At 43.2% G+C, this 26,171-nt stretch overlaps 1 protein-coding gene across 4 annotated transcripts in view; it reads left to right on the top strand.

Moving 5' to 3' along the window:
* The first annotated feature begins 3,255 nt into the window (after positions 1–3,255).
* The window catches only part of GABRB3 (gamma-aminobutyric acid type A receptor beta3 subunit), a 242,150-nt gene continuing 219,234 nt past the window's right edge, over positions 3,256–26,171 (top strand). The window contains exons 1-3 of one of the 4 annotated variants that reach the window (XM_025390621.1): positions 3,256–3,392; positions 4,258–4,349; positions 4,561–4,628. In XM_025390621.1, coding sequence (XP_025246406.1) covers positions 3,313–3,392; positions 4,258–4,349; positions 4,561–4,628 — 240 coding nt within the window. In that variant the 5' untranslated portion in view covers positions 3,256–3,312. Of the gene's footprint in view, positions 3,393–3,959; positions 4,151–4,257; positions 4,350–4,560; positions 4,629–26,171 lie in introns of those variants that run through there. The other 3 variants (XM_025390622.1, XM_025390620.1, XM_025390619.1) reach the window with 3 other exon arrangements.

Consider the following 26,171-nt stretch of genomic DNA (forward strand, 5'->3'; position numbering starts at 1 on the left):
TGAACCTGGGAGGTGGAAGTTGCAAGGAGCTGAGATTGAGTCACTGCTCCCCACCCAGGATGACAGTGGGAGACTCCATCTCAATAAAAAAACCTCTCACATCTCAATGAAAAAGACAGAGAATGCAATTAAAATGGGCAAAAATCTTGTATCTTCAGAAAGAAAATGTGAGTGGCCAATATGTAAATGAAATATGCTTACCTATATATATCACCAGGCAAATGCAAATTAAAACCACAATGGGTTGCCACTATACACCCACCGAGGTGTGGAGCAGCTGCATTTCTCTTGCGTTGCAGGTGAGATGCAAAATCCTTCAAGCACTTTGGGGACCATTTTGGCAGTTCCTTATAAAACTAAACATACACTCACCACATGATTTAGCCATTTTACTCCTAGGTATTTGTCCAAGAGAAATGAAACCTCATGTCCACATAAAGACCTCTATATGAATTGTTATTCATAATCACTAAAATTAGAAAGGCTCATCAACAGGTGAATGGAATACTACTTGGCAATACAAAGGAATAAACTATGGATCTGCAACAACATGAATAGATCTCAGAAACATTACACCCAGTGAAAGACGCCAGACGTGAAACAACGTGTAGTGCATCATTCTACTTACATAGAACGCTTAAAACAGGCAAAAAAAGTAACAAGTATAATGACAGAATGTATGCTGTTCAGAGCTTGTCTGGAACCTTCAGTGGCAGATGGGTCAAAGGGTCACAAGAGAACTTTGGGAATGATGAAAATGTACACTAGTTTATACATTTGTTGAGACTTAGCTAACTATACATGCAACATTTTAGTTCATGTGTTACGATTTTTTTTTTTGAAGAGCATTAAAATGTAGTGCCAAAAAACTTTGATACTGTTTAAAAAAACAAGTTTTCTATAAGAAAGAAAAGTGAACAAAACAGTTTGGGTAAAAGGCATTTGGGTCAATCAAAACGCACAGATGTGGATGAGGTAATGTGATCACCTGATGCCTCCCAGCTATCTGCTTTCTACCTTGAGTGTCTCCAAATACTCTTCTAGACCATTTAAAACCATCTTCCTATGAACAAAACGGCATTCACCACCTTTTCCTACTACCGTGAAAAATTACCCTCTGTGGGACTCCTGGAGCCTTTTTTCTTCCAGTCTAAAATGAATGCAAGAACTGAATTAATAATTTTCTGATTTGGCTAATACGTAATTACTATCTAAGCAAGAGAGCACAAGGATGTGGGTGCTGGTGTTCAGTGCTTATCCTTCCCTCCCAGATGGCTGCCTATGTTGGAGGGGGCTGAGAAAGGAGGAAGGGTGGCGGGCTGCATGGCCACCCTTTGTTGTGGGTGTAGGTGCAAGCTGAGCAGTGGCTGTCATGTGCAGTAGTGTGTGGGTGTGTAAGAACCGTATAGCCCATGCATCCTGATCACACCTCTGCAGTCTTTCTCTTTGATTTTGCCTTTTGAAAGAGATTGCATTTTAGGTGACACTTCTAATGACATGCGGATTAATTCACAACTCAGCCTAGGTTCCCCAAAAAACATCCTGAGGCAAAATTTAGTTGGTGATATGTTACTAGGGTGTTTGATTCCAATGAAAACAGGAGCAAAGGAAAAGGGAATTTAGGCATGGAAAGAGAGGGAGCAGATAGGAGGGAGGGTTCATTACCAGGCAGACCACCCACTGCTGAGTACGAAGTACAAAAGATGGATCCATCTCACAAGATCATCTTTGAGAGGCCAACAGCAACTGCATCTCAGGACATTTCTTAGGAGGCAATAAAGGGAGACTCTTTGATCCATGAATATGTGTGTGTTAGCCAAAGGTCTGCCCCATAGATTTTTAACTTGCCAGAAATTTCAGATTGCATGTATGTGAGTACTGAGCAAATCCCGTGGCATCTTAGACCTTGTGATATGAGGATATGAGCATATCCCATGTGGGCTTGTTCCCATGTAAAGCTGATCAGACTTCTTGCAGAAGTGGGTGCTGAGGCAGCAGCTGGGGTGTTAAAGCCAAAAGCTCCAGAGACAGGGTGAAGCCAAGAAGGTCTGATGTGATGCATGGTTGGATAATAATGTTGTAATGTGGTTCTGCAAGTCTTAGAACATATAAACTGGTAGTAAGGGGGCTAATTCTTGCTATGTTGTTGGTTTTATTCAAACAACTTCTCTTCATTGTTTACTTTTTATAGCCACGATCTCCAGCAGGGCATTTCTCTAAAAGAACTGCATGGAAATTGGAGAAATAAACTGAACTATGAATGTGTGTCTGATACAACAGATACAATTTTCCATATAATTCCATTGTGCATTAACAGGACATTGAATGCAAAGCAGTGGTGAATAGACTTTTCCAGAAAATAATTAGGGAGCTATATTTATCTCTGAATCTTCCAGGTACTGCGGTCACATTTTCTGTTCCAAAAATAGCTGATTTTTAGAAAAGGCAGTGATATTTAAAATTAATGCACAGAAACATGCCAACGTGAGATTTAGGATCTAGATTTAGATATTTACTAATATAAAGTCTCAACGATGTTAAAGAAAAGCTTGTTTCATAGAAAAAAAAAGAGTCAATAAAGTAGTTACCCATTATTAACCATTAAGTCCTGGAATAATTTGAAGAGGTCTACAGAACACAAAAACGAGTCTGATGTGTAGGTTTTGTTAGTTGGCTACAAGTAGGATTGTGTAACCATCTTTTTCAATATTAGAAATCCGAGGTACAGAGAAACTTTATTGGGGATCATTCACTAAAATATAAAACCTGTGGCTGTGGGTGAGTGGCCCTTTAGGTGTGCGGTGGTGGTCCAGAGGGCGGGGTGCACCCGCTGTGCACTGGTACACCAGGGTCCTTGGGCCAGTGGCCTTCTAATGACAGCCGAAGGAGGCCTGTCACAGGGAAGCAAGGATCCTTGCCTTATATTAAGGATCACGAGATATTTTACCATCCCTGGAATGACAATCCAGTCTCCAAGTCTGGCTGGGATTCTAGTTTGCTGATAACAAAACACATATTCAGGCCTCTCTTAACCATCCATTGCATATGTGTATATGTGAGCAGAAGACGCTCAGTGCGCCTAAGAAATGTTCAGGAGTGAGGGTAAGAGGTGCAGTTTAAGGAGCAGCTTTTAAAAAAATGGTCCAATTTTATAAATGAAGAATCGGGCCGCCACGCCAGGGGCTGGAAGACGGGTCAGGCGGGAAAGCCTGAGGGTGGGGGTAGGGGCGGGGATCCCCGCGTCGCCGCTTGGATGCTCGGAGACGGTGGGGGAGAGCGGATCCCAGCAGGTTAGGCCGAAGGAACAGCGCCATGTGCTCCGGGCTCCTGGCGCTCCTGCTGCCCATCTGGCTCTCCTGGACCCTGGGGACCCGAGGCTCTGAGCCCCGCAGGTGAGGCGGGGGCTTCCCGGCGTCTGCAGGCACCGTCGGGAGGCGGCGGCACACAGTCCGGCGGGCAGAGGCGCGGCCCGGGGGCTCTGGGGCTGCGCCGCAGCGGGCGGTGGTCGTCGTGCGGGGCCCACTTCGGGGGCCGGGGTAGGCGGGCAGCGTTTCCGCCGCCGCTTATACCCGCGTCGAGGCTGCGGACAGTCCCCGCACTCGCCCGGCCGCCGAGAGCCCAGAGCAGCCGGCTCCGTGGCCGACCCCCAGCCCCGCCCGACTCCGCGCAGCCGCGGCTCCGCTCGCAGCGTCCGGCCCGGGCCGCCCCCGCACTCCGCGGTCCCGGAGCTCCGAGTCCCGTGCGGCGGCCGCCGAGGCGGGAGGGAGCGCCCAGGGCCCCGGCCTCGGGCCGCGGCGAGCGAGGGGGAGGGCAGGGTGCGCGGCGCGCCGGCTCCGCCTCCGACTCTCCGGTCTCCTCCCCCGCCCCGCGCCCGCGCGCGCTCCGCTCTCCTCCCCGCTCCTCCCTCCCCTCCCAGCGCCCGCTCCTCCCCCTCCTCCCCTCCCCCTCCGCCCTCCTCCGCTCCGGGCCAGCGCGGCGGCGGCGGCGGCGGCAGCAGCAGGAGCAGCCCCGGCTGCGGGTCGCGACGGCGGCGGGGCGCCCCCTCCCCCGTGCCGGGGCGCGGCGGAGGGATGTGGGGCCTTGCGGGAGGGAGGCTTTTCGGCATCTTCTCGGCCCCGGTGCTAGTGGCTGTGGTGTGCTGCGCCCAGAGGTAGGGTCCGCGGGTGGGCCGGCGGGCGGGCAGGGCGCGGGGTGCGCGGGGCGCGGGCGGCTGAGCCGCCCCTGACCCGCTCTGTGTGCCCCCCGCCCCTCCCCCAGTGTGAACGATCCCGGGAACATGTCCTTTGTGAAGGAGACGGTGGACAAGCTGTTGAAAGGCTACGACATTCGCCTGAGACCCGACTTCGGGGGTAAGTGGGCTGCGCGCGGCCGCTGCGGGAAGCGCGACCCACGGCGGCGGCGGCCTGGGCGGAGGGAGGCGGGGGCCGCAGCCGCGGAGCCGCGGCGGGTGGGGGTGGGGGCCCTTCGCCCGCGCCCCTCCCGGGGTAGCCCCCAGTCCTCAGAGCCGCCCGCGCCCCGCGTCGGAGCTGGGCTGATCGCCGTGTCCTGCGCTTCCCGCAGGTCCCCCGGTCTGCGTGGGGATGAACATTGACATCGCCAGCATCGACATGGTTTCCGAAGTCAACATGGTGAGTGCCCGCCCTCCCAGGGCGGTCCCCGCGCCCCCGGCCCGCTGTCTGGGATCACAGGCGTCCACAGGGCTGGGCCGGAGGCCTCTTCGGCCGGGGCCGAGTTTCCCCGGCCCGCAGAGGAAGCCGCGCTCCCGGGCGCCGGCCCTTCGCTTGCCCGGCTCCCTGCACCCGCCCGGGGCGCTCGGGGGCCTGGCTGGCTTCGGAGCCGCGAGGGCGCAGCCTTCCTGCGGAGGGGTCCGGCCGGCCTGGCGCTCCCGTCTGCCGCTGCAGCTCCGCCAGCGCTCCGCTGCCTGGTCCCGGGGCTTCCCGAGCACTGTCTCGCCTCCCTAGCAACAGGCGCTGTGGAACCGGGAGAGGCGAGATGTGGGGGTGGCTCCCGTGTTCTAGGTAAGATAGTTAAGGTTTCCTTTGTTGTCGTTTGGAAAGAGGTGCTGGCTGCAGGAAAGGGGAACGAAGACGGGGGTCTGTGCGTTCCAGGAGTGGTCTCTGCGGTTCCTCCCAGGCCGCCTCCTGGACCGGCTGACCCGGGCCCGGCCCCGCCAGTCTCTGTCCGAGGTGCTGACGGGCTGCCGCTGCTTCGGAGAGCGGGAGGCCGCGCCTGGGCTCGGAGGAGCCGCTCTGCCGGGAGGGTGGGAGGCCGGTGAGCCGGGGTCCCTTCGGTCTTCTGTGGATGCAGACTGGATTCAGTATTCTGACTGTGGGAAGCGGAGGTCGTGCCCCGAGGTGCGAAGCGGGCTTTTGCCAGGAGCGCGTTAGGACGCCGGGGAATCGGGAGAAGGATGGCTCTTTCATTTGTTAACTGAGCTGAAACGCCGTGGGATTTGAAAACTAGTTTAGTTTTCTGCTAAGGGACGTTCTAGAAGGGGCATTTATAAACAGTACATATATATATGTTTTGGAAGGAATCGTTTGCAACTTTTCTTTCGGACATACAACATTGAGACTACGGTGAGACGTGGTTTTAGATCCACTCCGTAGGCTTCTTAACTCTGGTGTGCGTCGGAATCACGTGGGCAAACTTGCTTTAAATGCATGCTTGCTAGTTCCTCACTCCCAGGGACTCTGATCAAGGTAGGCTGGAGTCTTGGGGTCTCTGCATTTAAAACTGCTTCTTCACATATTTTGAAGCCGGTATTTTGTGGACAATATTTTGAGAAATTTTTCAGTAAGTCACAGACATATGAACATACACAAAGTAAAACTATTTTTAAAAATAGATGTTAGTGAGGTACTTTTAAAATACCTACCACTAAGGATCTTGTAGGAAGAAACTTAACCACGCGAAGGTGTTGTCATTAATTTTTCACTCTTAATCTAAAGCTTTTAAATTTACAATATGTATTTAAAAATGTACCTTTTTTCAAAGTGTATCACTTAGGACATTTGTAAGTCAAATATTATATCAGTAATTAGCAAGAAACACAGAAGGAATGTGAGTCATAAATTACCTTACAATAAAAATTAACATGTGTGTTTTACTTTTTATGTAATACTATAAAAATGATTTTACTCAATGTGTTTGTTTTGTGCTTTTAAGGAAACAAGTTAATACATTTAAGATCCACACTCTGTGATCTGTGATTTTCTCAACTGGGGACTTCATATTCTCTAGAGAAGACAATTTAGTACAGAAGTTAATTGATTATTTAGTGGATTATTATGTCAAAAACCATTGTATCGGAGGATGGCAGGTGGAAGAGAAAATGTATTGATTTTGCCCTTCAAGAGCTCTACAGGATAGTAAAATAATTCGGGGAGTGAGGAGAGTGTGCTGTTGCACACCATCACATATTTGTTTGAGTTATTTTTTAGACTTAGTTTTCCAGTTGTTCTGGCATCATGCTGTTAGTTGATAGCTTTAAAAACTTCATCAATGTTTGCCTAATTCGTAGTCTGTGACTTGAAGTGTCTCAGTTTTCTCCAAACCCAGTAACAGAAAGACAAATGGAAGATACAGGCCATTGTACTGAACAATCTTTAAGTGTATATTCCATAGCCAGTAGGTATGTATAGCATGCCAAAATATACTTGTATGCATTTTTTTTTTTTGCATTCTTAGGACAGTAATTTTTCTGGCTCTGTAAATACACACTTATTATAAACAAATATTGAGGATGAGTAGAATTGGAGACTGAAGGCCATTGGGTAGATGTGAATGTCAGCCATTGAAAATATCTTCCTCCCACAAGCAGATTGGTCACATCATGTTCTAGAAAAATCTGATTTTACTTAAAATATTTGTACATGATAATTATGGTATTTCACCTGTTCCTAAAGAAACCTCAAATAGAGCAATGATTAAATATCATTTAGGGACTCACGTTTTAGAGGGAAAGAACGGAAAATACATGAGCATAGGTTAGAGCTGCCACTCAGTTATGTTGTTTGAAAACAGTAAAATCTGTTAATGAGCTTTATTAATCACCTTACTGGTCACACAAAACTAAGTGTGGTAAGTTATGAAACTAAGTAAGAAATGGTCTCACTTTAAGCGTGTTGTAACTCTTAGAGCAGGTACGACAAACGGTTGTTCACAGGTAGAATGTGGCAAGGCCCATTAGAGGAACAAGTGACAGGCACACAGAAGAGAGAGGGAGGAGGAGGAGGGACGAGAGAAGCTGGCTGGGAGAAGGGAGGTATTTGATGTGGAAACTTTCATGAAATAAATTATATTTAAATTATGTGAAGGATATGAATAGAATTCTGACTGGTTTACTTGAAGGAGGGTATTCTGGGTTAGGAAAGAAAATGACAGAGTTCTAAATGGATGGATGAACAGGATCAGAGATTTAGAAGGGGAGATTGGAGAGACGAAGTTGGAAAAGCAAGACAAACCCCTGTGCACCTAGACCGTTGTGCCAGAGGCGAAGGACTTCACATGACAATTTCAGAAAATAAGGAGCCTATAAATGATAAAGGTTTTAAAGCAGGTAATGGACATGATTTGAGATGTGGCATAAGATGATTATTTTGGCCAAAATGTTAATTTAGTAGAGGATTAGGGATGGTGAGGTAGAATCAATGAGGGATAAATGATCTTGGAAGATTCTTTCTTGAAAATTTCCCCTCAGGTTTTGATAGATACATTTTTGAAAACGTGTATTTAGTGAAATAAATACAAATTCGCCAAAGTTCAAAACAAAGACTTTGAAAAACACGTATATCTGTATGCATTTGTTCATGAGTTTTTTAGGGTCATTGCGGAGAACAGTAACAGATACTACTCAAGAATGATGCTGTTGTTGCTTTTTGCTTTAAACAATTGTAGATTCCAGTCCTTATCTACTGGTAACATGTGTCGATGATGCCTCCAAAAAATGTCTCCGACCTCAAATAAACACATGCGTAGATTAGTTATGCACGTAAATGCATATCTCATCATTCATTTTGGTGTTTTGTGGAAACAATCTAGGAAAGGATTTGAGTGTTTTAATATTTAGCATTGGTTTTGCCATAACTTGCTTCATGGATAGTGGAGTTCTACATTTCCATTTTTTCCTAAATCTTTTAATGTTTCTTTTCATACACTCTTTTTTTTTTTAATTAGCTGACCTGATACTCATCAAAGAACATTTTGCTTTATGTAACTTCCCTCTTGTTTCTCTTAGCCCCTGTTTAAAATTTTAGGTAATCTATAAAAATTATGCATGGCTAGGTAATTATTGAGATTTAGTCTGTATATTTCTTTAAGTGAGATTGCGTATGTCCAAGAACACTGTCTGCTGAAAATTACTGTGTGTGTTACCATTTTGATGCTTACCCGTGGTTCTAGTGAACAAGAAATGTGCTGAGTAGATAGATGAAGAGATCAACAAATGGGAAAAATTATTGCAAGTATAGGAAACATAAAATATTGAAAAATAAAACAATTAGGGATTTTAAATTTAAACACAGTGTTTTAAAATAAGAGTTTTAAAAAACTTATTAAAATGAGCCATTATTTTGATCTGTTAATTTGGAGAAGTCACATGTACTTGCTTTTTACTTCATTAACTATGTGGTATTAGGGACATAAAACTAGATTCAGACTCTAGCGATAGTGATAATTCCTGTAATTTAACTTCCACTTTGTTATCACTTCATCCTTAACTAATCCATTAAAATTAACTCAATCTTAATGAAAGTGTAACTACAGGACTTTTTTTCTCATTTCGTGCATATAAAAAATTATTGTTTTTTTTTAAATTAGAGTTCCTTTTGGGTAACGTATAATGTGTTAGTTATGAGACATGCGCGTTCATTATGCTGTTTTGTGTTCATTTCTCACTTGTTGCATTTTCTTCTCATAAAATCCATTTTTTAATGTCTAGGTGTGAAAGAAGTGTGGTGGATATGAACATAATTTTAGCACATTTCAAGAAGCAGCTTTGGAGCTATATCACTGCTAAACGGATAAAGTCTGACCCGTGTACAAAAATCACACGCACACATACACATTTGCGCTATTATTTTATGTTTTTCTTTCTTCTTTTTAGAAGAGAGGCAAAGAGGAGAGGCAGATTCAGGCTAGAGTGAGCTAGGATTAGAGGTTTGGAAAATGCAGCTTTTAGACATCTTTTGTCCAAATTTATGTTACTCAGTCTCCTTCCCCCCATTTCAGGGTCTAGAAGCTGCTTTGCCATCAGAGAGTGCTGAATGAGAGCACAGCATGTCCAGTCCCTGGCCAGGTTCTCAGGCAGGAGGAGCTGAATCCCAGGGGTCCATGTAGTGTGTTTAACAAGAGCCTTATAGCATTGGGAGCTACGGGTTCTGTTTCCAAGTCCATGGGACCATCTAGCCTCAGGCAAGTCACTTAATCCTCAGGAATTCAGTCGGAGGTTTCCAGATGCCCATTGTGTGGGGACACAATTGATACCAAAGTGATACCATAAGGGCTGAGGTCTACAGAGAAAAGCTCAGTGAGGACACCCACAATGTCACGTGTTAGCAGGCTGTCCTTTACTCCTTGCTTCTGGAGAGGCCTGGGCCATTTTCAGAGTTTGCATATGAATTGCTATTAGCAGTTTAAAGGTAGGAAATGAGCTAATGCTCTTATTACGAAGCACGCTGGGGGATGACTCAGCAGAAAGGAAGACTGTTTCCCTGACCCAGTTGGGGTTGGAAAACTGCTTACATGGAAGGCACTTCAGGGGTAAGGTCCAGGGTGTGTGTCTGTGCGTGGCTCTAGGTTGCTCCATTTGGGAGGCGAGGGTGTTTATTGAGCACATTACTTTTCACTGACAGTATGTTTCATGCATAAGTTATGATCATACATCAGTGCTGGGGCACTGATAAGAAAGCATATAATGAACTTCAGAGATGGATGACAATAACACCTGACATAATATGCTCTTTAGTAAGAGAGGCTTGTGTTTAATATTAAAACGTATAGTATAGAGAGCAAAAAGAGAATGCTTTTTGCCTTTCCCCTCAGGGGGGTTGTAAAACTTACATTACATCTCTCTGAATAAATGGATCTTGCATGCATCGTCCTGTTACGGATGACCTCTTGGTTGAGCCTGTGCTGGGCTCCAGGGTCTTATGGCATATTGTCTTTAGTTTGAAGTGATGGGGCAAATCTGCTTATTTACATGTAGTTAAAGTATTACGTCTGGTAGGTAATTGAGTTGCAGTTGACAAATTACAACTGGTGTCTGTCTTTGACTCCAACATTTGGTTTTTCCAAAGATAAAATATTCTGCTTATATTTCCTTGGATAATGGTAAATAAAATGAGTTCAAAAAGATAGCTGTTGCTTCTTGGGCTACTTGCCAAATGAGGGTATCTTGTAGATTTGGTCTTCGTTTAAATGAAGAATGGAATAGATGTTAATGAGGAGGGCAGTGTTCTTTTAATGAAATGCATGCAGGAACAAAAGAAATGGAGAAGTGTCAATAGGAGGTGTAGAGTTCTCCTAGGATGTCACATCTCTTGGAAAGAAGGACTCATGTTTGGGACTGCAGGCTTCTTGATTTTCACAAGGAAAACCATCTGAATTCATCAACTGACTTTTCACAATCTAATATGGGTGACAGCTGTTCTTTTTATTCTATGGGTAGCTGAACCTTTCTTTCTCATAGGGGTCTGTGTCTTATGCATGCTGATGATTGCATTTATTTATATCAAACATTTGGAATAAATGAAGCCTATCAAACATTTGAAAATCTTTTGTCATTCATGTTGAGGTGTGACATAGGGAGTTGGTAACTAACAGTTTTACACCATTCTGCAGTTTATAAAATGCTTCAGGTATTATGTCACATTTGATTATCAAATTTGATCCATCAGCTGGTGAGGTAGGTAATAGAGGTGTTAACCTCATTTCCGTTTTTTAGGTGAGGAAATAGGCTCAGAAATAGCACCGACTTTCTCACTCTTACTTCACGGCAAAGCTGGGACCTGGTTCTGCTCCTTTGGTCTTTCTGCCTCCTCATGCTACAGGACAACAAAAGATGTTCCATTAGGGGCTCATGGGACTTTATCTTCTTCCATGACCTTCACTGCTGTCTAAATTAGACATTTCCCATTCTGCATTTCTGTGAAAACTTATTCTTTCCTGCAACGCTTATTATAGTGTTAAATATTCTTTTGGTGTGTTTGTTTGCTTAGTCTTTCTCCTCCATCTCTCTCCATTAGACCATACACTCCGTGAGGCAGGGCTGTTTCTCTGAGCCGTTCTTTGCATATGATCCAATATCTGATAGGTACCTTTTCAATATTTGTGGAAACGAATATATGAATGAAGAATAAACAAATGAATAAATATCTATGTGCATGAAGAAACTGATATGTAAATTTCCAGTGAAATACTTTTATATCTTGGAATTTGGGCTCAGGACAGGAAGAATCTTGCAGGCTAAATGTGATGTATACAGTGTTTACCTTAGAGGATATAATTCAACCATAATATGTGTGATTGCACCCAATTATAATACCACCAACCAAAGATCACAAAGTCTGTAAAGTATTCTGTAGTTGGTAGGTACCCCTTTCACTAGGGGAACTTTTATGCTGATTTCAGAGCAGAAAGAAGAGTAAAGGATTGCAGTGTTCTCTCAAAATGTAGCCTATGTAAGCACTGGTGAGGATATTCTAAGCACCAATCACAGGTGCCTTTGTGCACTGAAAGTTTTGTGTCTCGTTATAAAGTATATGAGGGTGGAGCTTTCATATATTATAGGGAAGTTTTGACGTTCTTTTTAGACAGGGATTCTTTGGGCTTTGTCCTCCCTTCCCCCTGACCACTCAGCAGTGCAGTGGAGCAGAAGTGGTTTTCATTTGTCCGCAAGTTTCCGGCGCAACTTACTTCTGGGCCATTGATGCCAGCCATTAAGAGGATTGTCTAGCTGCAAAATTTGGAAGAAGAGGACTAAGATAGTTCTCATCTCTTGGCGATGTGCTCAGTGCCATTCAATCAAGACAGAGAGTGAGTCTCTTAATCTCTGTAGCTTGAAATGTAGATTGCCCCTCATTCCTTTGTAGTCAGGAGACCACATCCAGAATTAGAAGCCATGTGTAAACGTTAACTAATGTATCTCTTTTTGCAATTTTCCACTGAACTTAAACATCACACAGAAGCATTTACTACAGATATCAAAAACTTTGGCATGTGCGGTACTAACATTTCACATAAATAAGAATAAGATTAAGATCTGAGAACATCACAGTTCTTTAAGTGTCCTAATTTGTTTTTAAAAGAGGATATGAATTTTATTGATTACATCATCATGTTTTACCCCAGTTCTACAATAAAAGAATCCCTTTTATGTAACTGCTGAATCCACATGCCATGATTCATGACACTATATATATATATATATATATATTTTTTTTTTTTGAGACCAAGTCTCTCACTGTCGCCCAGGCTGGAGTGCAATGGTGCGATCTCAGCTCACTGCATCCTCTGCCTCCTGGTTCAAGCGATTCTCCTGCCTCAGCCTCCCAAGTAGCTGGGATTACAGGCAACTGCCACCACGCCCGGCTAATTTTTTGTATTTTTAGTAGAGATGGGGTTTCACTATGTTGGCCAGGCTGGTCTTGAATTCCTGACCTCATGATCTGCCTGCGTCGGCCTCCCAAAGCGCTGGGATTACAGGCATGAGCCCGGTGTGTGTATATATATATATAAAGACTGAGTTTCCCTCTTTTCACCCAGGCTGGCATGCAATGGTGTGATCTCAGCTCACTGCAACCACCGCCTCCTGGGTTCAAGCGATTCTCCTGCCTCAGCCTCTCGAGTAGCTGGGATTACAGGCACATGCCACCACGCCCGGCTAATCTTTTAATTTTTATTTTTAGTAGAGACAGGGTTTCACCATGTTGGCCAGGCTGGTCTTGAACTCCTGACCTCAGGTGATCCACCCGCCTCAGCCTCCCAAAGTGCTGGGATGACAGATGTGAGCCACCGTGCCTGGCCTGTTTGTTTTATGTTATTTTGTATTAACTTTAAAGATTACAAAATCTGCTAGTCTAAAATGATATAACCCTGACTGTTTGCTATATATGTGTAAAATATTTGTCAGTTAACTCAACATCACATCACTGTTCTTTTAAATTTTATTGTTTTCAATAAGACTTTACAATAATTAATTTTAATGAGTAGAAGGAACAAATTTTCTGGGTCATCCATTATTCCATGGTGTGTGTGTGTGCGTGATCTATGCAGACCCAGAATGGTTGTGAAGGAACAAAGCCAATTTGGATAATTTATTGTAATAGTATTAATTTTTGCCAATTATGCTGACTGTAATGCTCTATGTGAGAGAGAAGTCCATATATCAGGTCAAAAATATACTAGAATGGCCACAGAGCACAGTTCTTGCCATGTAGGATATGCTTGGTAAATATTTGTTGAGTGAATTCTTGGAGTCAGTGGCCCTTGCAGTAAAGGTGTATCTTTGAACTGTTTTATTGCAGAGATTCTCTTTTTTGGGTGCTTAGCCCATAAAATTAACTGTAACTTTAAACATGAAGATCCCTGTGAACTTGTCCCAGAAAAAATATCCGAGTTACGGAAAACAGTGCCATCCCTATGGCCCAGACCAGTGGTTCCAAAGCTGTGGGCCAAGAACCCTTGGGAGGCGCTGGAGTTACTGCCAGGTGCCCTCTAAGCATAATTTCTCACCATTGGTATACGCTGAAGGCGCAGAGTTCACAATTAGGGCAGGGCCTGCAAAATGTCTTGCCTCTTCAAGGCAGTATGCATGCTAGAAAGAGGGCGGGGATACCTGTCTGAAGACCTGGGTTGATTGTGCGATGTTCTTTGTTGAGGCTGTTAAACATTCTTTGGGTAACTCATTGGTATGAGGGTATATTGGATTGTGCTGTTGAATGAGTTTTCGTTTCTGAATCTTTCTTTTGATTTGGCCCTGGGCACCAAAATTCCCTGTGAGATGTCATTCCTTGTGGCGTGGACTAAAACAACGGTTGCTTAGAGAACACCTTCCTGTAGAATGTTAATGTGTGTCCTGTAGTCAAAGTGTTTCTGCTCAAATAATATTGGAAATTATGGCAAACACATAAAATAGGTTTCTTTGCGGCAGGAATTGTCAGGTTCTTTAATACATTAATGATTTTGTAAATCTTCATAGGGGGTGAAGAGTTCAACGTTTTCCAGATATGTTTGACCGGAATTTTTTTTCTTTGTGAAGGGATGAGAGGCCCTATTAGCAACTTCTTCACAAAGTTTTTGGTAGGACACAGTTTAAGAAATATGGGCCTAAAGGACTGAATCAGAATGGTCTTCCATATTGATGACGATAGCAGAGAAGGTTACTGTATTAACATAGCCTCTTTTAGTGACAGGCCCACATCGTGGAAGGCAAAATTTTGACAAATAATCTACCGGTTTACAAAGAGATGAGTGATGTTTTCCAGAAATGAAGATTAAAGCACTTGTTATAATTAATTGATTTAAAAAAGTAAGATTTTTTGTTTTACAATAACAGTCTCTGTGACATTGAGGGGAGGTTTGTATGTATTAAGCCTTCTTATTTTCTTGTACGTACTGTAAGAATAAATGATAAAGGGGGCTGGGCGTGGGGTTTTATGTTGGTAATCCCAGCACTTTGGGAGGCCAAGGGGGGCGGATCACCTGAACTTAGAAGTTCAAGATCAGCCTGGCCAACATGGCAAAACCCCATTTCTACTAAAAATACAAAAATTAGCCAGTCGTGATTGCTCTCTCCTGTAATCCCAGCTGCTCAGGAGGCTGAGTCACAAGAATCTTGAACCCGGGAGGCAGAGGCTGCAGTGAGCTGAGATCGCGCCACTGCACTCCAGCCTGGGGGACAGAGAGAGACCTTGTCTCAAAATAAATAAATAAATAAATAAATAAATAAATAAGAGGGATAGAGGTGTGTATTGAAGAGGAAAAAGTGCAAGAGGCATCAACAATAGTAGCTTAATTTGGAGAACAAAATACGGCTTCCTGAGGCTATTGGGCATGGCCGTGATTTGTAGCCTTGGATACCTGGAGATTGCTCCTGAGGGCTGTAGCAGCAGGGGAAACAGGCAGGGCTCTGACGCTGCATTCCACTAGGGAGAGCCCCCTTCCATCTCCGAATATATTCTGGTACATACACAGATATTGTGACATGTAATTTATATTATATACAATAAGAATATATAGTATAGTCTATAATTTATGTGTCAGTTATATTTCCATATAAAATGAAATTCTGTTTGGATGAAAGATTCTAGTGATGAAAGTATTTGGCCTCCTCTGGAGGAAGTCATCTCTAAAATTTCTCTTATGACTAATATTGAATCTTTTTTTATTTTTTTATTTTTTGAGATGGAGTCTTGCTTTGTCACCCGGGAGTGCAGTGGCATGGTCTTGGCTCACTGCAACCTCTGACTCCCGGGTTCGAGTGATTCTCTTGCCTCAGTCTCTCAAGTAGCTGGGTCTACAGGCGCGTGCCACCACATCTGGCTCCTTTTTTATGTATTTTTAGTAGAGACGGGGTTTCACTATGTTGACCAGGCTGGTCTCGAACTTCTGACGTGGTGATCCGCCCACCGTGGCCTTCCAAAGTGCTAGGATTATAGGTGTGAGCCACTGCACCTGGCCTGATTTTGTATAATTCTATGAAGAGTGTATACCTGTTCAGGAATAGTCCCTAACAGTAGCTGGGGGGCAGATGCATTTTCTGGACTGTTCTATAAAGCACAGTACTTTCATAAGAGGACAATATTGATTAACCACCACTGCAGAGGCCTCTCTGGGACCTGACCTGTACTTGGCTCAGGGATTGTAAAAGACTGGTGATCATGGGTGAGTAAATGAAAGCAGATCCAGAAATTCAAAGAGATTCAAAAATGTTAATTGATTGTGGTGGGTTTTTGTTTGCTTGTGTGTGTGTGTTGGCATTTAGAATCAGAGAAAACCGGTTTTTAAAAGAAGCATTCTTGTTTTGGAAATACAGTGCTTATGTATGTATATCTATATCTGTATCAATCAATCAATCAATTATCCATTCTTCTTTTTCTCCTTATGCCTGGAGAACCACTTTTCAATCATAAAATAAAGATAGAGTTTGAAGCAATACGAAATATGCTGAATAAAACATGGTTCTCCAGGCTTAAGATTTTACTTTATTATCATAAACTGTTTGGAATGTTAATTATCTAGGCAATTTCTTCTATACTTCAGGATAATTTGCCTTTAGAGAACATAGGGGGTTTAGCTTTCAAGCTCGCCCTCTGCAGTGGAAAATCTGAGGTGTAAGAACGCTTAGATCCCAAGGAAGGGTTCATGTGAACTCTGGCAAGGCATTCAGACTCAGTTTGATCATCTTTCTAATGAGGGTACTGGAATGGATGCTCTCTGAGTTGCCTCGCAGCTCTGATTTGCGTGTTTCTTAGAGTCCGTGAGCTGTTTGAAACATGAGGGGACCTTCTATTTGCTTTACACAGACCGCAGCTTCTTGTCATTTGATACCGTATGTGGTTTAATTGGTTGTCCACGTGGTGGTCAGTGGCACTGAGCCCATCTCCTCTGGCAGCTCGCCACTGTGTTGTCAAAGCGTGGTGTGTGTAGAACCCGGGAACTCTTTTTCAGGTTCTCTTTGCTGTATGCTGAGCCTCAGGTACTTTGTACATAAACAGCTGGGATTTAACATCCGAATCCATGCTCAGTAATTTTCAGGTCTCAAACATAGCTGCATTAGTTTTTTTGGTCTGAATTTAGAATTATTAGTTTGTGAATAAAACGTTCAGTGAGCTCATAAAATGTTTCTCTTGTATCCAAAGCATAATATTTCCCTTATTACTAAGAAGAACCATCCGGTAGAGAAATACCTTAGTTTTTGTTGTTGGGTTCCAAATTGTCCATATTCAGGTTTTTAAGAACATTTTACATACATTTAATTCATGCACCATTTTTGAATCTTTTGTGGTGTTCTAGTAACAATCTTAACATTCTTTGAGTTCATAATCCAGACCAAAAGGAAGAGGACAGGGGTGTGGTCAGTATCATCTGCAGTGCTGCACTCGGCCAGTGTGGTGCGTGGAGCCAGCATTTCATGCAGATAATTTTAAGCTTGGACCTCAATTATAGCATTGCTACAAAAAATAATGTTTGGACTGGACACCGTGGCTCACCCCTGTAATCCCAGCTCTTTGGGAGGCTGAGGCGGGTGGATCACGAGGTCAGGAGTTTAAGACCAGCCTGGTCAACATGGTGAAACCTCGTCTCTACTAAAAATACAAAACTTAACTGGGCCTGGTGGCACGTGCCTGTAATCCTAGCTACTCAGGAGGCTGAGGCAGGAGAATTGCTCGAACAGGCACCTGGGAGGCGGAGGTTGCAGTGAGCCGAGATTGCGCCGCTGCACTCCAGCCTGGCCTACAGAGCGAGACTCCATCTCAAAAAAAAAAAAAAAAAAAAAATTGGTATATTCTACTGTTTTTGATTCCTAGTCTTATTAATAAAAAAATTTTATATACATAAAGTCCAAGCAAGGAAACCGCTGCAGGTGTAGAGATGAAGACTTAGGTCTGCTTATACCAGAGACGTGGAAAGAGACCAGGAAAATTGCTTGATTTTATTCTGTCATAGGAAAAAGGTGGACGTGCAAATTACTAAGTTTTAGGAAACTAGCCAGTCAGGATTGGGATTATATCGATCCGAATGTGGAGTGTGTCTCAAACTTGGAAGTAGCCCGCGACCCCCACAAAAAATTTCCAAGTGTTCAACTTAGGTTTTTCCGCTGTAGATGAAACCCTGTTGGTAATGGGTTTAGTGTTTGTGTGGAGGAAATTACAATGTAAAGAGAGTAAATAAGCAATTGACGCTAATTTACCACCTTGACATAATTTGTCTACAGTGGTGGTGTCACATATGTTACTTAAGGTTGGTTTTTTTTTCGTTTTTTCTTTTTCTCTTTTAAAAGTATGGCTGCTTCTTGCAAAGTTCAGATGCTTACAAGGGGAATGCACTTTGTTCCAAATGTAAGCTGATTAGCACACCTGGGGTAGAATCAACGCTGAGAATTAGTGGGTGGGTACAGATCGTGGGCCTTGGTTGGTTTGCTGAGATTAAGAAGAAAAGGTCAATTAATGGGGCAGATTGTCCTGCACTGGTTCTCAGCTGCCTGCCTGAATGACATTTACCTCTCCTTAGGAGATAAGCAGTGATGGCTTTACCTGCTGGTTTCTCTGTCCAAGTTTGGATACCTCATGAGTCTGTTTGACTCAGTATTTTTTCTCCTTTTATCACATCTCTGAGTTTCTAAAATAATTAAGGAAAATTCTCTTCTCCAACATCCTTCAGAGGAAAGCAGATGGAATTTGTTAAACAAAGGCTGACAGGAAAGCAAGCCTCTGTTAATTGACATCTAATTTCCTGATATGCCACCCTTTGCCCAAGACTCTATTTGATTATGCAATAGTGTGCAAACAGAAAAATCAGAATCTGCTCATGCTGCTGTATTAATAGGAACTGTCAGTCAGCTGGAGGAGGGACTCAACATCAGACTTACATATGATTAAACCATTTTCTGTGTATTACCACAAAAGCGTGAGTGTGTCTAGATTGCACCTCTATGGAGATTTTTTCCTGTGTGGCCACTTGCATTATAAAGGAAACTGTGAAAACAACAACCATCAGAACAAAACCCTGAAATGTAAAACAAAACATGTTAGAATTCCATTACACTGATGGTGGAGCCTGTTGAGATGGTAGAGAAGAGGACTTGTAAGGGACTGGTTTTGTGAATATGTATGGCAAAACACTAGTTTTGATGCTTCACAGTGAAGCGCTGTTAACTAATTTACACTTACTGTAACAGGTTAGTGCAAAGTGAGCTATAGAGAGAGAGATTTTTTAAATTCTAGGCTGATCAAAGCACTTTGCATTTTGTAGGTTAACAGTGGGAACTAGCTGGAAGGAGGCAAAACAGTGAACTTTGCCATTTTTAATTTTCAAAATACATAATATCACTGAATAATGACCTCTTGTGTTCTCTGCCATGACTTGACTTTTTAGTTCGATTGCTCCATGTTGATTAGCGTGTTCTTGTACTGTCTCCTTCCTTCTAAATACTTTAGCTTTAAGAGGCGGCTTAACTCTGTTACAACTGCTCTTGTAACTAAATGAAATGTCCAGCGATGTAAATCCAAATGATGATAGTTTGGGATTTTCCACTTTTTTAGTGCCTCCGTTCAAGCTTTGCAAGTTTGACTTGTGACACTCCTAAGTCCTCAAGGCCACATTAAAGTTATTGAAGAAACTTATGAAGAGAATGTTTGATTTGAGCCCAGGAGTGAGTGAGCAATTGAGCGCACCAGGCAAGGAATGTGTGAGGAATGAGTAATTACAGCTCCTAGGGACGCTGTTGGGCCGTGGTTGCGGGGCAGGAATGAAGAAAGGGATGAGTTTCTGGGCACTTGGCTTGGGGAGCTGACACAGTCCACAACAGACTAGAAGGCATGGAAAGACGCAAGGGAACCATGGTGGGATACGAGTAGCAAAAAATGGTACAATTGGTATAAGAAACAGGAGTTTTCTTTCTTTAAATACTTGGGACACTGGGATATCTTGCTATGTTTCATCAGAAGGTAGATATACACCAGTTGCCACTGTGCCCAAAATTAAATTCTATTTAGCTTAGCTCTTAGAATGTTTACCCCTGATACAAGTGAAACCGCTGGGGGTTTTGACTACCTGCAGTGTTTCTACCATCATCCTTCTGGTGACAGCCACATTGGGTACATAGTTTCTAAGAGGGTTACAGCCTGCAAGGAACTGGTGCAGAAGAATCTCCAGGGGTTTCCAGAGCTGCAAACGTCTGGGATGCTTAGATACCTGCTCTGTTCAGACGTGATGAAAGGGAGGAAAGCAGGTAGGAGGATGGTTAAGTGGAAAGAAGTGAGGCAGACGTTCTCCTTTACTTAGCTGTGGACTCTATAAATGGTCTGTACACCCATGGGTTTTTATACGTAGCACATATGTGACTTTATACATAACACATACGTGAGATTACACTTTTATTTTTTTTTAACATCGTGTCAGGTGCAGGAACTTTTTACCTGTGTGGAGTGTTCTGTACTTAAAAAAATTTGTTTTTGAGACGGGATCTCGCTCTGTCACCCAGACTGGAGTGCAGTGCTGTGATCTTGGCTCACTGCAACCTCTGCCTCCTGGGCTCAAGTGACCCTCCCACCTCAGGCTCCCGAGTAGCTGGGACTACAGATGTGCACCACCACACCTGGCCAATTTTTCTATTTTTTTTTTTTCAGTAGAGAGGGGGCTTCACCATGTTGCCTGGGGTGGTCTTGAACTCCTGGGCTCAGGTGATTTGCCCACCTCGGTTTCCCAAAGTGCTGGGATTACAGGTGTGAGCCACCACGCCCAACCTGTTCTGTATATTTAAATTGTGAAATGAATGGAGTCGATAAGACCATTATTTAGGAAATTTATGTTACTCATTACACTTTTACTGCTTCTACAAAGTAATAGCTATTATTTTCCAAAATTAAAAAAAAATCCTCATGAAGAAAACTTATAGTATGTGAATACATTTGGATGTATTTCTTTTAGCTTTTCATGCACATTTAATATGTATGTGCTATTATTTACACACTGTACATACAAGTTACTATCATACTTTTATATGTAACTTTATATAGATACTCTTGTGCTATTAAATATGTTTTACATTTATTTTAAGGGCTGTATAGTATTCCCTTGACTGGGTGAATAATATATTTTACTTAGTAGTTTTCTGTTGTTGGACATTTAGATTAACTTGTTCTGATTTGTTTGACTAAATAATGTTTTGAGAATATCTTTGTGCCTAAGTTACTGTATGTGTTATGGATTATTTCTTTGAGATATAATTCATTAAATAAGATTACTGAGTCAAATGGTATGAATATTGTCTTAAGGTTTTTTTATCCATGTAACCAAGTAGCTTTCATGAAAAGATCTTTCACTCTGGGCTTCTATTGCAATGTCCAAGAATGTTCTATATCTATCCTTCTAGAATCAATTTCTATTAGTAAATGGGAAGACAACCGCAGCCCACAAAACATTACAATGCAAAGTAAAATTGAGTTAAATCCCCAAATATTCTTAATATTGCCAATATTCCAACATGATCTCATATAATAGTAAAAAATAACACATAATTTGGCTTTACAGTAAAATTGACTTTAATTTAATTATATATTTGGTATTCTGATAGGTGAACAATAGAATACACATGTTCAAGTCATTGTTTTGTTTTAGTCATTAAGACTAATTGTAATTTCCACAGTAAATCTTACACAAGAAAATAAAAAGTTTCTCAGAAGTCAGGCCTAAGAAGTTGGGAAAAAAACTGTTAGGAGTGGCTGGGTGCGGTGGCTCAGGCCTGTAATCCCAGCACTTTGGGAGGCCGAGGTGGGTGGGTCACGAGGTCAGGAGATCGAGACCATTCTGGCTAACATGGTGAAACCCCGTCTCTACTAAAAATATAAAAAAAATTAGCTGGGCGTGGTGGCGGCACCTGTAATCCCAGCTACTTGGGAGGCTGAGGCAGGAGAATCGCTTGAGCCAGGGAGTTGGAGTTTGCAGTGAGCCGATTGCACCACTGCACTCCAGCCTGGTGACAGAGCGAGACGCCGTCTCAAAAAAAAAAAAAAATTGTTAGCGTCTCTAACGATTTTTATCTGGAGGTCCATATGGTCAGATTCCACCGAGGGATTTAAATCTCCATTTAATCCTGTGTTTAATCTCCACGACTGAGCCGAGCCTCCACCCCTCGGGTGTTTGAGTGCATGGCATAGTGGTGAAATAAAGCTGGGGAAACTGAGGTCTCAGGCCTGGCACTGGGAGGAGCCCATCATCCCTGCACACACCTCTGGGGCAAGGAGTCCTCCTCTGTGTTGTTGCCTTGATCTTTGTCGGAGTGCGATGAGGGTGTGCCAAGCGAGCTCCGATTCGTTGGAGGTGTTGTTTAGTGAACCAGTAGTTTACTTTGCCTACATGAGTAACATTTTCGGGGACTGTTTTCCGTGTAGTTAATGAGAAAAAAAAAGTCAGACATCGTTTAATATGATTCAAAGTTTGGTCTACTGATGCAGAGACAAAATGTTAAGTGGCTATTAACATGTAATTGGGAAGAGCATTTGGACTAATTTGGATTTTTCCACATTGATTGTGAAATGAATCAGTAACAGTTTTTCCTCCCTACCCTAATTCTTACTCCTTCCAGCGTGCCCAGAAAAGCAGCACCTTGGTGAAATCTACTCAGAAGGGACTCCACGTTTCTCCAAGTTTCTCGACTGCTTCTGATCTCTCTCTTTTCTTGTTTTACATTGTCAGGCATTTGAGCACAGGTGCTCTTCTGCTTTTGAGAGACCCTTGTTGCTGGTCGTCTTGTCTCCCTCTCTCCCATTCTTCCTCTTCCTTCTGCTCCGTCAGAAATTTTAGTTCGACTCATCTTTAATTGCCTGGTTCTGCCTCCCATCTTAGGCAGCAAAGAAATCTGTTTCAAGGCTCTCTAGCTCCTTTAAATCATGGGTTTATGTTGCTTTTTTCCAGCCTTCAAAAAGATGTTGGGGAAAATGTCCGAAGCAAGCCCACCCACTAGGAGAAAATTGTCTCTGATGACAAAATGTCTCCTAGTAAATACATTTGTTATTTTGTCTTCATCGTCTTCACCACCCAGAACATTCTCTGTCCTCAAGGCCTTCATCCTAACATCCCATCTTTGCTGATAGTTGTGGAAATCAAGTTTTGTTTCCGTCAGAAGAGCAACAGTATTGGTTTACCTGTAGCCTGCCCTCGCCTCAGACTAGTGTATTTCTCGCAGAGATGCTGCTCCCCGCGGAATTCACCTCTCCACCCACGCTCTGTGTTTGGCTTTTCCTGTACCGACATTCACTGTCTTCCCTCCAAATTGAGAGCTTCCTCTCCATTAGGTTCTTTCCTTTAATCTTCATATGGGAAACGGAAAGTATCTGTATTTAAAAGAGACCGGCCAGCCCCTTTGCTTGACTGCACTGCCTCTAACAGTTGAGTTCTTTTTTACAACACCTCCCACCGTGTATTTCTGGACAGTTTCTGGGACCAACGTCAACCTATATCCTTGCCCATGCCCTGGTGATTGGCCAGGCCTCCTGAATTGTGCTTCACTTGTCACTTGGTCCCAGAGATCATCTGTATTTCTTTCTTCTTTCTCCAGTATGTAATTATTCACCCCGTCTTGCCCAGTACTTTTGGTAATATAGTGAAGACTGCTCATTTTTCCCCAGTGCCTTAGTGTGGAGCCCTCAGCTGCAGTGGTCTCTGATCTGTGTTTCATCTGTAAATCTCCTGTGGTCTGGTTCCTCTTACACAGTATTATGAGTTGGTTTTTCCTGCCACTCCCAGTGTAGGCAGCCCTCACAGCTCTAGAGTGCCTGCTTGATGTGTGTAGTGAAGGGGTAACTGGAGCCAGGGACTGCAGTGATGGGACACTAAGAGTAAGGATCAGCTCCACTATCTTGGGAGAGTGCCTGTGGACTATGGCCGTGGACATCCGGGCAGCCCTCCGTGCCTGGGGCAGCTCAGAAGTTAGCAAAGAGTAGAGCAGGGAGTTCTGAGGCTCTCAGGAGGTATCAGAGCCTGCACCATTTGGTCAGTACAAGAAGCAAGATTTAGCTTTCTTTCTGAGAAAATGCTGAAACAATAGAAGAACAATAGACACTTTAAGTGCATGTACTGGTAGTAATGTTATTTTGATTGAGGAGGTGACCAGAGGCAGAAGAGGACCTAATCTTCAAGGAAAGCATTACCCAGAGAAAGAGTGCAGCAGGGCAGACAGCGCCAGATGTTGTCCTGGCGTGCAGTGTCCCTCGGAAGGAGGATGCTCTGGAGAGCTACTGTACAGTGCGTTGACTGTAGTTAATAATAACGGACACGTGAACATTGCCGAGGGGGGATTTTAAATATTCTCACCACAAAAAATGCTAAGGGTGTGAGATGATGGATATGTTCATTTGCTTGATTGAATCATTTCACAGCATGTACACACGTCAAGGCCTGATGTGGTACATCATAAGTATGTACAATTTTATTCATAAATTAAGAATACAAATGAAAAAACATTAAAGACAGGGGCCGGGCACGGTGGCTCGTGCCTGTAATCCCAGCACTTTGGGAGGCTGAGGCGAGCGGATCACGAGGTCAGGAGATCGAGACCATCCTGGCTAACCTGGTGAAGCCCCGTCTCTACTAAATATACAAAAAATTAAGTGAGCGTGGTGGTGCACGCCTGTAGTCCCAGCTACTGGGGAGGCTGAGGCAGGAGAATCTCTTGAACCCAGGAGGCGGAGGTTGCAGTCAGCCGAGATTGCACCATTGCACTCCAGCCTGGGCAACAGAGTGAGACTCCATCTCTAAATAAATAAATAAATAGAGCAAGTGATCAATTCTGAAAGTTTGAGAGTCTGCAGGAAGTCTGTCCGTGTCTGCGGATTGCTCATCACCCTTCCCTTAGGTACTGCAGTTGCAAGGAGAACCAGAAAGAAAAGACAGATAGAAGCTGTGCACGAGGAGGCTCTCAGTGTGCTAGTTAAATAACACTAGGTTGTTGATGTTTTAAAAATGTTTTAAATCATGTTGTTTTTTATATAGAACAATGTATTTCTTGGGAGAGGCAGACATGCCACCTCAGATAAATTTATATTTTTCATTTATTAGCCTATGTTTCCTCCTTGCCAAGCACCCATTGAAAGCCATGTTACGTAGTTTGTCTGAAAATCAGCAATGCATATAACGTTTGTAGTTTACTAGTGTGGTGCAAGAACATGGCTTTTATTCCTAAAAAATAAAAATCTGAGATTAGCTAGGAAAGGAGCAGATCTGACAAAATGAAATCTAGAGAAATGAAGACATGATTTAATACTTGGAGCAAAATTTATTTACTGGAAGGCTGAATCAACAGTCACATAAGGGACCCCCTTGCGAGGGGTCCCCCAACATAAGGGACCCCTCATTACCAAAAATAGTAATGAATTAGATATATTATTAATTTTTTAAAGGGTGCTTTAGAAATAACAGGCTATGATGAAAATCAGGAGTCTAACATCAAATTCTGAATCAGGAGGAGGCAGTGGAGGTGGTTACTTTCAGATCCTTTATCTCATGACCTTCTGTGTCTAGAGAGCCCTTTTTTAACGGAAGGAAATCTGATCACTGCTCTGTTATTACTGTTGGGCTGTTTTCCAGGAGCTGGAAATCGTAGCCTTTGGAACAATGCAGCTTTCCCTCTGCAATTGTTCTGGACACATTCCTGAGCGTCTCTGGTGTGAATTTCCACAATGTAATTGTTGCCAGTTGATGTTTAAAAGGTTAGTATTTTAAATATTTGATTAACATGAATTGTAAAACGTGCTTTGTTAAAGAAAGGAGGGAATCCTGTAAATTCTAGATAGCCTTATCATCAGAAACCATTTTTCCCCCAAGTTGATTAAAATGGAAAATACAAAAGCTCAGATTCTGAAGAACTTTTGTAAAAACGCATCACATACGTTTCAGCATTAACAGTTCTTCAGTCTTTTGTTATCTGGAAAGATTATGAAAATCTAGAGATTTCGCTATTCCTAAATGTGAATTGTATTTTATAACACATCATTTTAGAGGAAAAAAAGGGCCAAATACGGATTTGTTACTTGAGGGACTTAAGAATAAACACATCTCATTATATCATAATGAAATCTGAAAATAAATAAGTTTGGCAAAATATCTATAATTCATGATATTTCTGAGTTTCATTAAGTAATTAGTCCAAAAAAAAGTACTTGTTGGCCGGGCGCGGTGGCTCAAGCCTGTAATCCCAGCACTTTGGGAGGCCGAGACGGGCGAATCACGAGGTCAGCAGATCGAGACCATCCTCGCTAACACGGTGAAACCCCGTCTCTACTAAAAAATACAAAAAAACTAGCCGGGCGAAGTGGCGGGCGCCTGTAGTCCCAGCTACTCGGGAGGCTGAGGCAGGAGAATGGCTAAACCCGGGAGGCGGAGCTTGCAGTGAGCTGAGATCCGGCCACTGCACTCCAGCCTGGGCGACAGAGCGAGACTCCGTCTCAAAA

This window comes from Theropithecus gelada, chromosome 7a (genome assembly GCF_003255815.1).
Source record: "Theropithecus gelada isolate Dixy chromosome 7a, Tgel_1.0, whole genome shotgun sequence".
Lineage (NCBI taxonomy): Eukaryota > Metazoa > Chordata > Mammalia > Primates > Cercopithecidae > Theropithecus > Theropithecus gelada.